General features: G+C 40.8%; 2 protein-coding genes across 2 annotated transcripts in view; one reads left to right on the top strand and one right to left on the bottom strand.

Annotated features, from left to right (window-relative positions):
- Positions 1-16,816, bottom strand: part of STYXL1 (serine/threonine/tyrosine interacting like 1) — a 1,008,156-nt gene that overhangs the window by 783,069 nt on the left and 208,271 nt on the right. The gene's annotated exons all lie outside the window — the stretch shown is intronic.
- Positions 1-16,816, top strand: part of MDH2 (malate dehydrogenase 2) — a gene marked incomplete in the record, with an annotated part of 300,391 nt that overhangs the window by 189,455 nt on the left and 94,120 nt on the right. The window contains 2 exon segments of the mRNA XM_044053883.1: positions 678-755; positions 3,024-3,123. Of these exon segments, the coding sequence (XP_043909818.1) occupies positions 678-755; positions 3,024-3,123 (178 nt within the window).

The raw sequence follows: 16,816 nt of genomic DNA, 5'->3' as shown, positions 1-16,816 counted from the left end.
ATTTGGGTTAAAGCCAAGATACTACTTGTGGTACAGAGTTTGTTCCCTCCCCCTTAGTTTACCTACTGTGTGACTTGCTCAAGCCACTTAACCAGACATTGCTTTGGGTCAGTTGGGAATTTGGGTAGGATCCTAAATGGTCTCCTGGGTTGCAAGCTTAGTAAATACTAATGACGATTGTTCACTTGATGTGAATAAATTAATATTAAACTGAACTCCAGTCTTGTAAAATCTTGAATTGGGCATTGCACCTTTATTGTAGGCTGTCAAATGTAAACTTTTATGTTTAACTTCCAAAATTGTGCGATCGTTTCCACTTTTTCAATAGAATGACAGCTTTGACATCTCACAGTACCACTGAGAAGTAGTACCACTGAGAAGTGTCAGAAGTAAACATTTTTTGAGAAGTGTGGGTGTTACTCTTGTGCCTTTTGACATTTGCACACAGACTTTATCACTATTTGCAGCAATGTGGCTGTTCTGTTTTTGCTGAAGTAATAAGGCCTGGATATTGCTGGTCAGCCTGGTGACATGAACTAGCCAGTATGTTCATGCCCTGACCGATGTAGTGCACTGCTGAGCTAGTCTTCTACATTATAGAGCCAGTACTGGATGTACTGGAAGTATTGTCTGAGCAATCTGATTCTGTAATGTGATCACTGTACTTATTTTTCTAGGGCCTTGATCCAGCTCGTGTGAATGTTCCTGTTATTGGAGGCCATGCTGGAAAGACCATCATACCTGTCGTGTCTCAGGTACTGTTTATATGCATCTTTCATTACATAGTAGCCAGATCTGTAATGAACATGTAATCTGCATTTATTCCTTTTAGTACTTGCCGCAAGGTGCTTGGTCAGATATTGCAACTGCTGATGCCAGCCTCATTTTGAAGTTGTGCATTCGAAGACTTTTTTTCCATGCAATAAGAGAATGGACTCTGTTTTCTTTAGTGCCTTCTTCAACATCTCTGCTATTGCTACAGTAGTCTGTCCATTGTCCTACATCTGACAAATTCTGTTTAGGTTTGTTGTCTGGTTTAGTCCATCTGTATATGATATAGTTAGAAATGTCTCCATAGTAAAACAGGAATTCCTGTTGTGAAACGTATGAACAAGATTCAGGGCTGTAGATTGGGCTAACAGCTTCATTGTGAAGTGTATTGCACCCAAAAGCCCTCTTAGACAGATGTGCAGTACTTTGCATGTCTGGAGCTTTTCCCTCACTCCAAAATCCACTAATTTGCAGTGCTTCAATGTAGTAACCTTTTTTTTGCCGTGTGTTGATATGACATTCCTGAATGTTATCCTTTCCAGTTAAATGGATCCATTTCTGAACAGGCGATAGCCTCACAGATGGATACTTTGTGCATCACGGGCTTGGGAAGATGGGGATATCTACATTCAGTGACATGTATGAATGTTTGTTTGAAAAAAAACTAAGCATATTGTCTAATGAGCTTGCACCGTGTCTTTCCTGACTGCATTAAATGTGTAGTTCTGTTAGCCGCTTGGTCGCTGTACCCATTTTCCTTTTAAAGGGGTGATTCTGTTCAGCCACTTGTGATCCAGACCTTTTTTTCCTTTGAAGGTGTGGTATAGAGGAAGTCCTTATTAATTTAGTTTTTGATTGTTTGTTTAGGGGTGGCTTATATCTGTTTAGCCACATTTTTCATAGGGCAACACACAGGGTTGCTAGGTGGATGATGCCGTGAAGCACAGTACTATAGAATCTTTATAGTATACAGTTCTACTAGCAGAGTGTTCCTGGTAACCAAGTACACCCCTGTAAGTTAGCCACATGACACATTGTGGTAATCTGAAACCCCGTTACAGTTTGACCTGAATTTAAGTCCTTGACATGATAAATGTGTCCAAGCTTGATGTGACTATTAATTCTTTGTAGCTGTACAGTTTCTTCCAGTACAGAATGTGAATCCTAGCAGTGTAGTGCCACAGGTTAGCAATTAAGCTTTCCAGTCTTCTGATGTTTACTTGAGATATGCATTCCATAACTTCTAATAATTCTATAGGCACTTGGATGCAGGTTTTGTGGGTACAAATTAAATGTAATGTCTGTGTAAGCTGGCACAATTTTTTTTTTTTTTTTAGGTTTGTGATTTAAAACCTAATCAGTCTTGACTAGTGAATTTGGATTATTGGCAACTTGCAAGCTGTGACCTGTTTTTGAAATTAGGGAGCAATTTTTGGGATGAGCAACATTAATAGTTTCTATGGAAGATGACATATAATCTTGAACAAAAAAATAGTTGAAAGCCTATACTGTACCCCTAGGTGTGCAGTGTTTGCTGTTAATTTAACTATGCAGTATTCCGCTTAAAAGATTTGACAGAATTCATCGTTTTTTTAAATGAACGTGTCTCATTGAAGTCAATCCTAAAGTTCAATTTTGAAGAAGTCACTACAGAGGGCCCTAATGTAAGTCGAGGCAAAGCATACTTCACAGAGCAGAAATGAAGTAACAAGCTGGGTAGACAGAGCTCTGCAACTGCCATTACCAGATAAAAGCACTAAATTGTCAGAAGATCCGAATGTGCTGCATGTCAGGAGTCCGGGAATAGATCAATAAGCTAAAGTCTGTTCAGACAGTTGAAAAAGTTAGTGAAGGAAAACAAAACGTGAAGATACCGAAGAATGCAACATATATTTTACCATGCAGACATTTTCAGCTTGGGAGATTTTCATAGTACACTCTTAGGTTAGCTGTGATTGGGGTGTGTGCATATGTTTGTCTGTCATTAAGTAATTTGGGAAAGTTAAATTCATCTTCTGCGCTGTCAAGTGAGAAGAAACCAGAATTGGGAGTTTTCCATTAAGATGATTGGAGGTGTGATTGTTGCTAAATTTTGTCCTGTGTGTGCTATACTTTGGATTGATGCATATTGGGGCTGGCTTTTGTCTTGAACCAGTTTTATAGACGCTTACAGCGGGTATGGAAAACTAATGGCTTTCACTTAAATTTTTAGAGAGCAGTATTACTTTATGTAATTAAAATCTTTCTTCCAGTGCACTCCAAAAGTGGAATTTCCACAAGATCAGTTGGAAGCGCTGACTGGCAGGATACAGGAAGCTGGTACGGAAGTTGTCAAGGCAAAAGCAGGAGCAGGTCTGTTTCTCCAATCTTAATATGAAATGTGCTTAAGTAACCCTTGCAAAAGATGAGCAAATGTGATTTAATTTATTTTTTTTTTTCTTTTAAAATGCAAAAAGATGTGGGTATGCAGTTAATGTGTGATGGCTATTTTGGCAGATTACTTTTATAACTAATTGGGAAGAGAAGGGTAGCACCAAGTTGACTTGCTTTTAAAATGGATGTTCTTAGCTACCTTGCTTTATTTGAGTTCCTAGACAGTGTAACTGTAGGGTTTACTCATTTTTGTGTGCTGTTCCATTTATTTGTTGGAGTAATCAGTTACTTATCGGAGGAGATTTTATGCAGCATCAGTACAGTGTTGTCCAACATGCTGGTTTTTTTGATTGTCACAAAAAAAAACAGAAACTATCTTATTTTAAACTAAATACAAATTTGGTTATTGGTGCTTTTTCATCTTTTGTAATGCCATGATCGTAGTCAAGTTGTCACATCTGTTCCTCCATAGTACTTGCTAGTAGGACAAGCCACACTAGATCCTTTGTGCCCTCTCTACAACTTGTAAATTTACAACACTAGTAAAGATGTAAAAAGAACTGACTGTGCATCATATCCTAATGCTGTGTAGCAGTTCAAGCTCCTTTGTTATAGCATATTGAGGAGGAGGGTGCATCACTGTTATTGGATACTGCTGCACCTCACAAGGTATAAATTTGCTACTTCTGGCTACTTGGGAGACTTTACAACATCTGATTAAAACTTTTTGCAAGATCTTTTTCAGTGATTTAACTGTCCTTAATGGTTGTAGTAATCGTGGAGTGGATTTTTGGGCATAGTGTACGTTCAGTCACAGTTTCTCAGATTGCCGATAGAACAGAATACCCTGAAAATGAGAGAAAGATTTGTTTGTTTAGCTTTGTGCTTAACCTGTTATTGCTCCTAGCATTAATGAAAATGGATAATACAGTTGCATAAGGTGCTGGGCATCAACAATAGCTCATGGAGGAGAGGTCATTGTAACAAGTCCTAACATTTTGTCTACTCCAACTTGTCCCATTTTCCCCAGACAGGACTTGCCCAAGTAGTGATGAATTTACTCCAAGATAAATTCACACAGGTATAACACTTCTGGAGGTATGTGGCTCAAAACTCTTGTGTTCCTCTTCTCTTTGGTACTTCAAGCCAGAATTTTTGCATAGCTGTTTATGGTAGACTAATAGCTGTTGTAATGCAGTGCTGAAGTGTGTGCACCCACATGAATAATCATACATTTTCATGTTAATTGCATAATGTGTACCCAGTTATAGTTTTGTCTCTTATCCTAAATAATAAATGAGGGTAATAACCAGAGTAGTAACTTTGCATGGTTGTGTAAAGAGATATGTTCTTCAGTAGTGGAATGGAGAAATTATATGCGTACTCTTAGTGGCCTCTACTGTTTTACAACTCAATTTATATGTGTAAGGTGCTTAATCATTGGGTGGAGGGTCATCTCATTTGGGTAGATTCCTGGACAGTACTACATCTTAATGTGAGGCTGAACACTAAAGACTGTTCAATACAGTATAAATCTGACATTTTTATACGCTAGAATAGTAGTGAGCATAATAGTGTGCAAGTCTGTATAAATGGTTAATCACTAACAAAAGCTGTAGGAATGAATAATGCATGCAGTGTAAATTGTAAAGCAAGTAAATGCCTTTGCTTGAAGGTCATTCACTGAAAGTTGCATCTAGGGTGCATTTACTAGTAAGGTTGTGGAGCGTGGACTATTTATACCAACACTAAAAGGTCTCTGAAGATGTCTTCACAAGATAAGTAGTGTAGTTATGCAATGCAAAGTTGTAGAAATTTCTCTTTACCATATTAACTACTGTAAATTTATGTTCTCTAGGTATGAAGTATGTACTTGACATAAACTGTGTAGTTCTTGCTGGGATTTTATCAAATACTCCAAGACTGAAACTCTTTGTAAATCCCATAACATGGAAGAAAGACATTACAGTTGTGTAAACTGTTTTGAAAAGTGTTGCCTTCATTTTGTAAGGTATTATTGCTTTAAAAACGGGGAAAGTAAGGTGTGTAGTTTATCGTATTTGATTTTTCTTCCATTAGCAAATGTTCAGTTGGAGTTCAGTCTGCAGCTGAAGGCATTTGTACAGTATTTCTGAGTAAAATTGACAGATTCATTGCTGACTACTTTCACATGTAGACCAGCTGTCTGCAGGTGCAAACAATTTCTCTATTTTTTAAACAACTTTATTGAATTATTACTTGTGACATGGGCAAATGTACATTTATATAAAAGTAATAAAACCATATTAACAAGTTCATTTTACAAATATACATTACATGTATCACAATCAAATCAGCTTTACATAAATTGTTCGGTTCCTGCCTTCTCGTAAACGTCTTTCCTCCTCCAAAACATTTTTCTGCATGTATTCCCACAATTTCCATTTTCCCTCTGCAATTTCTTTCTTCCATTTCTAAAGATCTTGCTTTCTGTTTTCAGTTACAATATCCGCTACTTCAAATGTAGCTGGTTAAGATTTGATTTCTTTTTTTCTAGTAGTTGCTTTTTTTGGCAGCCACCAGAATTATACTCAACAAGGCCCTACTATGTGTAGGCAATTCAAATCTTGTATCCTAGCTCAAAAAAAATTCATTTAGTTGCACTTATTTGCTTGCCCAGTAATCCTGAGTACACTGTGGGAAATATTTAAAGTATGCCAACTCATTACAGTCAGAGAATCATGTGCCCCAGGTACTTCCCATTACATCTTCAACATTTGCCAAGGAAAAAGTATCTATACAAATACTTCCAGCAAGCAATTTAATCTCATGAGTTTTGAGAATTCATAGCAGAGAGAAATCATTTTTAAAGGTACAATGGCAAGCAGTTCAGTGGAAATTTTTTTAATTTTGAAATTATGGAAGTGAATGAGAAAGCAGCCGTAGTACTTTAACACTATAAAAGGACACTGTTCTGTTAAATGCATTAGATAGCTAGTGCACTTTTTCTTAGTGTTAACACTTTGTTTTCTGAATGAATAAAAGCTGTTTTTTTACATATGGGTGACAATTAGAGAAGACTAGACAGCAGTTGGTTTAAGTGGGAACAGAGGGTGTGGCATTAACTTTATCATGGCTAAACCTAATTTTAGGTTAGGTAATGCCTGTGGGTGCATCTGTCAGTTTGGGGTAGTTCCTAACTGGAAAGTTAAACTTTGAAGATTTACATTTATTTGTGGTTTGTGCTCTCAGTTACTAGGGGATGGGGGGGTATTGTGAAAATGTACTTAGTTTATCTGAGTCTTTCATTAAAACAGTCAAGTGTGATGTGAGTTCATATGAAGTTAAACAATTGTATAAAAGATCAGCTTGCCAAACAGTGCATTTACGTAACACAATTTGGAAATGGGTGGGAACAATATCCTTTTATCATAGTGACTACACTGTTCATATCCTAGAATGTAAATGGCCTTGCAGGTATAGACCAAAAAGGAAAGAATGTTGATTTGTGTTAGAGTGCAAATAGTGCTGCAGGAGATGCATTTGGAAAGAAATGAGCGTGTGAATTTGACAATTTCAGAATGGATTCTCAGCAGAGTGTCAGGGACAAAGGAAAGGGGGAGTAATTATGCTAACTGCTAGAGAGCCCCAAATAGTAATAGAAGGGGGTGAGACAATGGTACATTTGTGGTAGTAAAAGGGTATAGGGAAAGGGGAAAGGATTACTCTGGCATGTATTTTTCTCAAATCTATATTAATATTGGCATATTTTTTTGGTGAAATATAATCCGCAGTCAGCAGGGAGCATTACTTAAAAGATGGGGACTGAAATCTGATTTGCAGTAGTGATTATGTAATGGGGGTTCCTATAAGGGTAAGTATAACAAGAGGGCACATTTCTGAAGAAACTTATGAAAATATTTGGTGTGTAAGATGTGACTTTAGTATGGACTTGTGACAAACTGTACATGTTCTCCAAGGTACAATAACTGGGCTAGATAGAAATTTTTATTTCACAATGACATCTGCATGTAATTGAAAGCTTCAGTACACATCCAATAACTGTTTTAGATCATGCACTAAAAAAATAGCAAAAATCAGGGTAAAATGAGACACTGGCTGTTTTCCACCCACCTGTTAAGAGGAATGTAAGGAATGGTTAATTTGAGAGCTGTTAGGGAAATGGAAATTTTTTAAGTTTTAGTGAGTGGGGTAAAATGAAAATGGAATTTAAAAGTAAGATAGAAATGAGATGCAGTCAATAAGTAATAGGAGTTAGAGGGGCTTACAAGTGTTACGGAATAAGGGGAATCTTTTTCAGAACAAGAGGCGCAAATGCAGAGTGCTAAAGACTAAATAAGGAAGTGTCTGAATAATATGCATGAGTTTAGAAAGATCGATGTTGGGCAACTATTTTTTGATAACTCCAGAACACAAAAACAGCGCAGTGACTTATGCAGTAGAAAGGGTTGTTGTTGAACTTGGTGTACCTATAGCAAGAAAAATTACTAGATATCCTGTAGAGATTAGATATTCCAGAAGTTTTTATGAAAATCTGTATAAAGCAGATGCATGTGGAAATCAAGAGCACAAATGGAAATATTTCTGTAAGATTAATTACGTCAAGGTTAGTGGTAGGAAGAGGCTTAACAACTAAAAGTTAAAATAGGAGGAGATGAGATAACAATGGTGATGTATAATCAATCTTCAGGAAAGTCTTGAGGAACAGGTGGTATTCCTGTGGAAGTTTGGAAGCTAGGAGTGAAGAAAGTGAAAGATCTGGAAGATTTTGTTTAGTATTTTAAAAGGAAGCAAAGCACCAACATCTTGGAAGAAATCTGTAGTGGTTGTAATACCCAAAGATTGTAAGGACCCATCAGACCTATCTCTATGTAGACCCCATTTTGTTTTAAACCATGATAGTGTGTCTATACTAGCTAAAACAATAGCAAAGGTGTTACCAGAACTGATGGATATGAATCAGTGTGGTTTTGTAGAGGGGAGGCAATTTGACAACACTAATAAAACAATGATACAGAGGGAAGTGGAATGTAAGCTGTGTTGGTGGGTCTTGATGCAGAGAAAGCATTCAACAGAGTAAGCTGGGACTTGGGCACTGGAAGTATTTGCATATGCTTAATTAGGAGGCTATATGAAGGATCGGAGTGAAGAATTTAAAGTAGGAGAGTTCCTGTCTAAGTTGTATTTTAGTAGAGAAATGGGGCAGAGGTGTCCTCTTTCCCCTTTGTTTATATTTAGAGCACATGGCAAAGTAAGGGACTAAAATGCAAGGATATAATTGGTATGGTAGGTAATCAAAATTTGGCTTGATTTGCAGACTCTATTTTGCACCTGATTGATCTAGAAAAGGACATTTCAGTATTGTGGAACATTTTGAGACTTTTAAAGTCATCTCTGGATATAAAATGAATGACGACAAAGCAAAGGCTATAGCCATAATATTGTACCTACACACATTGTTTTAGCAATACCCATATGTATGGGGACACAATAAGATTTGGGCTTTTTTTTCTCAACCAGAGGAGAAGTTGTGGACAATTTTCTTGAACTCTTTATCTGGGAGGGGATGAGGGCAAGAGCCAAGTGGGATAACTTGATCCTTCCAAAAGAAAAAGGTGGTAAGGAATATTCTACACAGTTAGGCTCATACACAACTCTGAGGGTTAAAATTCAAAGTTGAAAAGGATGGTGATATGGAGGGGAACTTTTATATGTCCTATTCATATGCTGCTGTATTTGTGACATCAGGGAGTTTGCCTCTCGTACATCCGGCCATTGTACAGAAGTTAAATGCTACCGCTAGGGTGCGAGTGACGTCCTGCACCTCTCTTGGTCATTTGTCGTAAACTGACATCCAGTATAAAGTGGATGTTAGCACGTACCTTCCCCAGAACTTCTCTGCCGCCTGTGCGACTGCCAGCTCCGGTCGTCACTTTTCCAGCGTTTTCCTACATCTGACTTCAGACAAGTACCCCTTAGGGGTTTTCTATTTTGTTACTTGCTACTATTTTGGGTTACATGTCAGGCAGGAAGGGCAAGTGTAGGTGTGGAAGGCAAATTCCATATAAGGATTTTCATCAGCTTTGCCTATTCTGCCTAGGCCAGGAACACAAACAATACCACCTGTAGTATTTGTCAGCCCTTTGTTCCCAAGACCCTTAGAACCCATCTAGCAGACTTTAAAAGTATATCTTTAGAATCGGAGACTAACAACATTTAACTTCTAGAATGAACCTGATGTTTGAACACTTGGAAGAGCCCCCAGTCAAGAAGGCCAAAAAGAGTAGGCCTGGACTGACTGCTGCACCCTCCACTCCAGCCGTACGTCTTGAGGCTAGTTGAAGGCACAGAGTCTGAGCAGTAGTCCTTGGAGCTTCCTTCGGAGGAAGGCCCGGAGGGTGTATGTCCTTTGCCCAAGGTCACGCCCTGGTGAGAATCTCAGGTGTTCAAAACTGTCGCTGAGGAGGAACCTAGGCTCACTGTATCAGAGGGTCTGTGTGGTGGGTCTCAAATCGTTGTACAAGAGGACATAGTCTCTGACATTGTGGAGTGCCAGCCGGCATCTGACCCTCCTACATTTCAGAATCCTCTCCACCAGAGACCCATAAAAAGAGCACCTATTTCTCAGCCTCTGTCTTCACCTGTTGAACAGCCTCCGGATTGGCAGGCCTTCTCCATGCCTTCCTGGCCTAGCATCAGGGCCTGACTCCTTCCCAGGCTCCTATGCCTTCTACCCCAAAGGGACCTGCTACCAACGTCTTCTCAGGGGAAGAGGATTCATCAGAAGACAAATCCCTCACCAACTTTTCACAAATTGCTTCTCCTCTGGGATATGCTTCCCCAGACGAGGGGTCCAATGTCACATCCTCCCCAGGTGAGTATCTTACCTTTTGAGACCATCACAGAAATGCAAAACTTCTTCAAATGGGACAGCAGTCAAGTCACTGAGACCCAAAAGAGATACTATGAACTAATACAATTGAGTCTCCTAGCCAGTCTGCAGTGCCCCCAGTACACCTGGCTTTTCTAGATGCTTTCATGGCTGCTTCTAAAAGTCCTGGCTCAAAGCCCCCAGCACCCATAAGAGCAGTCTTCCTCTACAGAGCCTCATCTCCAGACCCTGCAGTCATTTCCATGACCACTGACAACCTCCAAGTTACTTCCTCCACCTCTCTACTGCCCTGATAAGAGTAGAATGATGGAACATCTGGGGAAGAAGGTTTATACTTCTGCCACCCTAGCAGTAAGAGCTATCAACTGCCAGATGCTGTAGAGGCATCAGCAAGGGCTGCTCCTCTGGATCCCTCATCAGGAAGTACTCTTGGTTAAGATTGCAACCCTTCCCTGATGACGTCAAATCCAAGCTTCTAGATGCGTCACTAGACAGCAAAAACCTGTTTGGTTCAGCAGATGAGCTCTTTAAGGCTGTCCAAACGAAAGGCAAGGAACTGCAGCATTTGAGACATGTATCTTTTTCTCCCCAGTTCCATGTTTTCTAGGGTTGCCACACCTCCGTTTTTTTTCTGGGCTATCTGGAAATCAAGCTGATTCTCCGGTAGTCTGGAAAACACTACAAATTCCGGTATTCCATTTCAAAAAGGAAACGGACTATCGGAGTTTGAAAATCGGCTGATTTACTATGTTTTTTTTTTAAAGAAAAGCAAAGTAAATCAGCCAAAAGCAGGCAGCAGGAATGGAAAAAGAGGGTGTTCCCCGCTGAGTGATGTCATTGCGATGTCACAAAATGGGCAGGATGTGGGCAGGGAGGGGTGGGCAGAGTTACTGGTGATGTGAGGGGTGTGGCTTTTACTCCGGTTTTTTGCCACGAAGGAAGGTGGCAACCCTAATGTTTTCAAAGTAATTGCCCAGCAAAAATTTGCTTTGTGAGATCCTCAGCTAAGAAAATGCAAGCTAAGCCTAGAAAGGACCACAGGAAACAGCCCTCATCTAGGTCAGTCTCCTCTACTCCATCCTCTAAACAGTCTTTTCAGGAAAGCCTGGTAGTCTGGCTACCAGGCCCTTCACCCAGACACGCACGTTTCCATGTGCCTCTCCCTTACCGCTTGGAAGCAGGTTACCCAGGACTCTTGGGCCCTATCTGTTATAAAACGGGGATACTTCATGACCTGGTAGGCCAGACCCACTCCCAAAGGTATCCGTCACCCACCCCGACACCAAATTCCACTTTTCTCACCAGTCCTGCAAGAACTTCTTGCTCAAGGAACCATTCAGGAGGTCCAGTCTACTGCAAGAGGAAGGGGATTTTATTCATGAATCTTCCTGGTTCCCAGGAAGGAAGGTCCCTGGAGACCTATCCCACCTCAATGCCTTCCTCAGTGTTCCCTCCTTCAGGATGCTTTCTTCCTACCCTTCTCCCACTCATCCTTCCTCAGGCATTTCTATTGTCTTTAGATATAAAGGATGCCTACTTGCACATTCCAGTCAATCCACTTTTCAGAAAGTACCTCTGCTTCTCAGTGTAATCTGCACACTATCAGTTCTGTGCATTACCCTTTAGTCTCTCTATGGCCCCGAGTATTTACAAAAGTGTCTGGCCCCAGTCATGGCATTTGCCAGGACAATGAGAATACAACTTTTCCGCTATCTAGACAACGTCCTTATCCAGGCTACATCAAGTTCCATGGCCTTGCAACACCTGCAATTCACCATCTCCCTCCTAACAGGTCTGGGATTGCCATAAATCGCAAAATAATCCTCCCTGATACCCTCCCAAGATCAGGTGTTCCTAGGATGCCTGATTCTGACAAGAGAAATGATGGCTTGCCTGCCACCAGAAAAGCTTGTGATGCTCACATCTTTCTTCGGAGATCTTTCCTCTCAACCATCTCGGCCAGGGAATTCCTCAGAATCCTAGGATTCATGGCCTCTGCTATATCCCCATGGTTCCCCTGGCAAGGCCACACATGAAGTTCCAGTGGTATCGGAGAACTATTTGGAAGCAACACTTACATCCACTAGAGTTCATGATCCCCATGTTTCCGTGCCTGATCAGGGAACTGGGTGGATCCTCCCAGCTTGTCAAATTATGGCCTGCCCACATCACCCAACCAAGACCTCTTTACAGATGCTTCAGGTTCAGGCTGGGGTGCAACCTTAAACTGGAGAGTGAGGAATGCATGGACCCCCACTCAACAAAAAGATCATATCAGTATTGAGGAAATGAGAGCCTTGATATTGGCCTTGGAAATTAAGGGTCAGCTTCTACCAGGCATCCTGAGGTGGTACACAGACAATACCACTGTGCTGTGGTACATGGACAAATGGTGGTGGGGGGGGATCCTACCTCTTGTGCAGACTAGAACTGCAAGTTTGCGAAATCGCCCTGAAGAAACAAATCCTTCTCCAAGCAGTATATATCCCCTCCGCAGACAATGTGATGGCATATTTGTTAAGCAGGACCATGACCCTGCGTCATGAATGGATGGCGTCATGAATGGATGCTTAACAGGGAAGTGTTTCTAGGCCAGGTCCATCGATGGGGTATTCCAAATGTGAATCTTTTTGCCTCTCCCATGAACAAGACTGCTCCTGACCACCTGCTCCAGGACACCACACCCAGAGGCTTGGAAGGTGGGTGCTGTCTACATCTCCTGGAAGGGGATGTATGCCTATGCACCCCCCCTTCCCTCTCATTCAGAGTCCTGCTGAAAATTCAGGAGGAACAGTCTCAAATCTTGCTGGTGACTTCCTATTGGCCAAGGCAGCATTGGTTCCCCCTACTGTTTCACCTAGTCAATGGTAGTCACCACAAGTTACCCTAGTGAATGGACCTCTGTACACAGGACAAGGGAACACTCTTAAAGCCCCAACTGTCCCCCCTGAATCTCACGTTGTGTTGATTCTCTTCAGACACCTATACACAGAACGCGATCCACATTCTGCAGGAGGCCAGGAAACCAACTACTAGAAAATCTTACCTGTCAAAGTGGAAAAGATTTTCCTTATGGTGTCAGAAAAATGCTTACAACCACTGACGGCAGAGCCATCAGTGGTATTGTCCTACCTGTGTGACCTTAAGTCTGGACTGTCGTATTCTTCCATTTAAAGTTAGCTTGTCTGCCATCTCAGCATGCCTGCCATTGGTACCACCTTTAGCATTTAGGTTAGAAGTCGAACTCTTCCTGAGAGGGGCACTACATCTCGGGGCCCTCAAGGGAAGCCCATTCCACCCCTTTGGGATCTAAACTTTGTCCTAGAAAAATTGACACTACCACCCTTTGAACTAGCTAAAGACTGCACCCTCCAACACTGCACTTGGAAGACTATACTCTTGGTGGCCATCACCTCAGCCAGAAGGGTATCTGAACTCCAGGCCCTTATGGCAACCCCCTCTCCCCCCCTCACTGTCTTCCACAATGTTTGCGTACTAACCCTACATTCATACCTAAAGTGGTCAACTAACTGTTCTTAAAGCAGACTATCAATCTGCCAACCTTTTTCCCCCTCTCCACAGAGCCAGGCAGAGAGGATACCTCATTCCGTAGAAGTACACAGACAGCTCTGGTATTTGGCCAAAACCAAATCCTTCCACAATTCTGATAGGGTCTTCATCTCCTTCCACCCAAGAGCCCTGGGTCAACCTGATTCAAGCTAACCATATCCTCTTGGATATCTAAAGCCATTTCCTTTTGTTACACTAACCATGGTAGGTCACTCCCAACCCCAGTAAGGGAATACTCCACCAGGGCAGTGTCCTCCTCAGGGGCATTCCTGAAAGGGTTGGACACAGCTGCCATCCTTGAAGCAGCTACTTGGTTCTCAGTTCACACATTCACTAGACACTACAAACTGGATGTGGTCTCTAGAGCCAGGGCAGGATTCTGGAAAGTGCTTCTGGTCCGCCACCCATTCCTTGGGAACAGGAGCTTTTGCACTCTCCCTGATGTCGTGAATCCAGCAGCATATGAATAGGACATAACATTGTTTAAGAAATCACCATGACCTTGGATGTCCTTCTCTTCTATATACTGCTGTATACTTTCCCACCCAACCTTTGCTCACACTTGCCTGATTCCTGGAGTACCTGCTCCGTAGTCGCTAATTCTGGTGGCATTCAGTTCTAAGGAAGGTGCATGCTGATATATGCTTTATACCAGACATCTGTTTGACTTGCATCTGCGAGAGAGGCACAGGATGTCACGCGAACCCTAGCGGTAGCATTTGTGTAACTGCCAGATGTACGAGAGTTCACCAGAGGCTAATTGCCTGATGTCATGAATACAGCATCATATTGAAGTGAAGGACATTTAAGGTTATGGTAAGTTTTTACACAATACTTTCCTAAGTAGTAGTCAGATTTTGCATGCAAATCCTTAAGAATAACAACCATAGAGAATATTAAATTGAAGTATTTTATGAACAAAGCCAACTGAAGAATGGAGACTGGGATTACTGCAAGTAGAGGTATTAGAGGTACAGGCAAGTGTGGGTTGGAACTTACTGGAGAAAACTGGTAAAAGAAACAAGATACTGGGATCAGCTAACTAGAATGGAAGCCGTAATAGTGAGATGAGGCCGAGATGAATTCTGGACTGCAGGCTAGATATTGCCTTCCCTACCAGGGATTAATATAGCAATAACCCACGCCTGGGTGTGGGTAATGCTAAATTTACCCACGGTTGGCGTGGTTTGGTCCCGAGGCGGCCGAGGACCAAACAGCCAACCGTGGGTAAATTTGGCATTACCCACACCCAGAAGTGGGTTATTGCTATTATACCATGACATTATTTAAGAAAAGAAACTGTTACTTTTCTTAAATAATGGCATAGTATAATGCCTGTTTACTGCCCTTCCGCAGATGTCTGGCATCGGCGGCGGTGAACTGGCGCCTGCGCGGTACATCAGAGTTGGCAACGGAGAAAGCGGTAATGAGTTTAACATAGCGAGAAAATAAGCAACGGACATCTCCGCTTATTTTAGCGTCTCGCTATGTTAAACTCATTTAACATAGCGAGACACTAAAAGCAACGGAGATCTTGCTTTCTCCGTTGCTTTTAAATATGTTAAATGGGTTTAACATATGACAGTTTAAAATAAGCAACGGAGATCTCCGTTGCTTATTTTAAAGCTGTCTCGCTATGTTAAACCCATTTAACATAGCGAGACAGTGTTTTAAAAAAACGAGTTATACTAATGGGAAAAAGTCCGGGCGACCGGACCTTTTTCCATTAGTATAACTCTATTTACAACGGGCACGCTGGCCAATCAGCGTGCACGTTTTGGGGGGGTCATGGTATAATATTAGTGTGTGGACAAAGAAAAAGGGATAAGGGGAATCTTAAGTGAAACCTGCTGAGATAGTTTATTAGTTTTAATCTGAACAAAAGCTGCGATCTTAAAACTATAACTAGGAGAGCATATAAAATATTGCTTTAACTATAAGAGCATATAAAATATTGCTTTAACTATAAGAATCATTTGGAGGTTAGAAAAAAATGCAATTTGCATGAGAACAATGGGAAAGATGTGTGTGGCTCCCAAATATGCAAAAAGGTCCAGAAGGTTTATGATTGTTGCCTAGGTATTTTTATACCCCAAGCAGACATCAAAGAAATTTTCCTTGGTAGGTGGCAGATTTTGGAGGTGTGATGGGAGTGAAATAAGTAACTGGAAGCATATGTTCTGGGAGTGTAATGAGCTGGCAGACTTTAAAAATTTCCTACAGAGTACTCTGTCAGAAATTGGTTACAGCCATTTGCTCACACAAGGAAATTATTCTTTTTGAGCTTGGACACAGCATCTGACTTACCAAAAACATAGCAAGGGCTTGAGTTTTATTCTGTGGCCTGCCAAAAAAGCAATTACTAGAAGATGGAACTTTTTGTCTAAACCAACTATATTTGAAGTATTGAATATTATTAAAGGTAAAAAACTGGAAGAGGATTCCAAAACGGGTAGGACCAAATCACGCAAATGAGTTATAGGAACAGTACTGCATGTTCAGGAGGAGGAGTGAAGTTTGAGTGCCAGGAATTCTGCAGTTTGTCATGTTTTAGAGTATACATAACTTTTTTTCTGTGTGTAAAATGGGGAATAAATGTGGTTTTCTGTTGACTGTTTGCATGCATCTTAAGTCATAATAAAGGTGTAGTGGTGGACTAATCTTCATGACGGTTCTATAACAAAAGCTATGATAACCATTGCCTCCAAAACTTATACTTGAATAAGGTGTTTCTCCATTTTTTTTTTAATTATTAAATGTTCTCTAAAGCACTTATTTAATTGGGCAGTTTGTTCCAAGAAGCTGGAGCCAGTTTCTAAAAGGATTTTTCACAAATAGCTTAATTGAGGGGGGTTGATTGATTTGATAGCTTAATTTGCTTCTAAGAGCACAGACTGGTTTGATTTTTATTTGCAAGTGTGGGCAGAATCGGTCATTGCAGGTTATAAGAAGAAATATTCTGAAAGACCTATTGTAGAAGTGTAGCCACTGTACACTTGGGTTATCACTACACAACTATCCAAGACATTTCACACAAATTTCACTTCTGTAAAAATGGAGTGTTCTTAATGCGTACTGGTCATCTTTTTTTTTTCTTCTTCTTTTTTGTATCAACTTCATTCTTGATTTATTTTTTTTTTTTTTTTTGTAGGTATAAGTGTTTGTTTCAGCTTGTCTGCAGCCTTGTGCATCTTTCAAGATTGTCTCAGG

This window comes from Protopterus annectens, chromosome 13.part0 (genome assembly GCF_019279795.1).
Source record: "Protopterus annectens isolate FY-2018-M chromosome 13.part0, PAN1.0, whole genome shotgun sequence".
Classification (NCBI taxonomy): domain Eukaryota; kingdom Metazoa; phylum Chordata; order Ceratodontiformes; family Protopteridae; genus Protopterus; species Protopterus annectens.
Note: the sequence above shows the minus strand (reverse complement) of the source record. Positions and strands in the feature narration are given on the sequence as shown.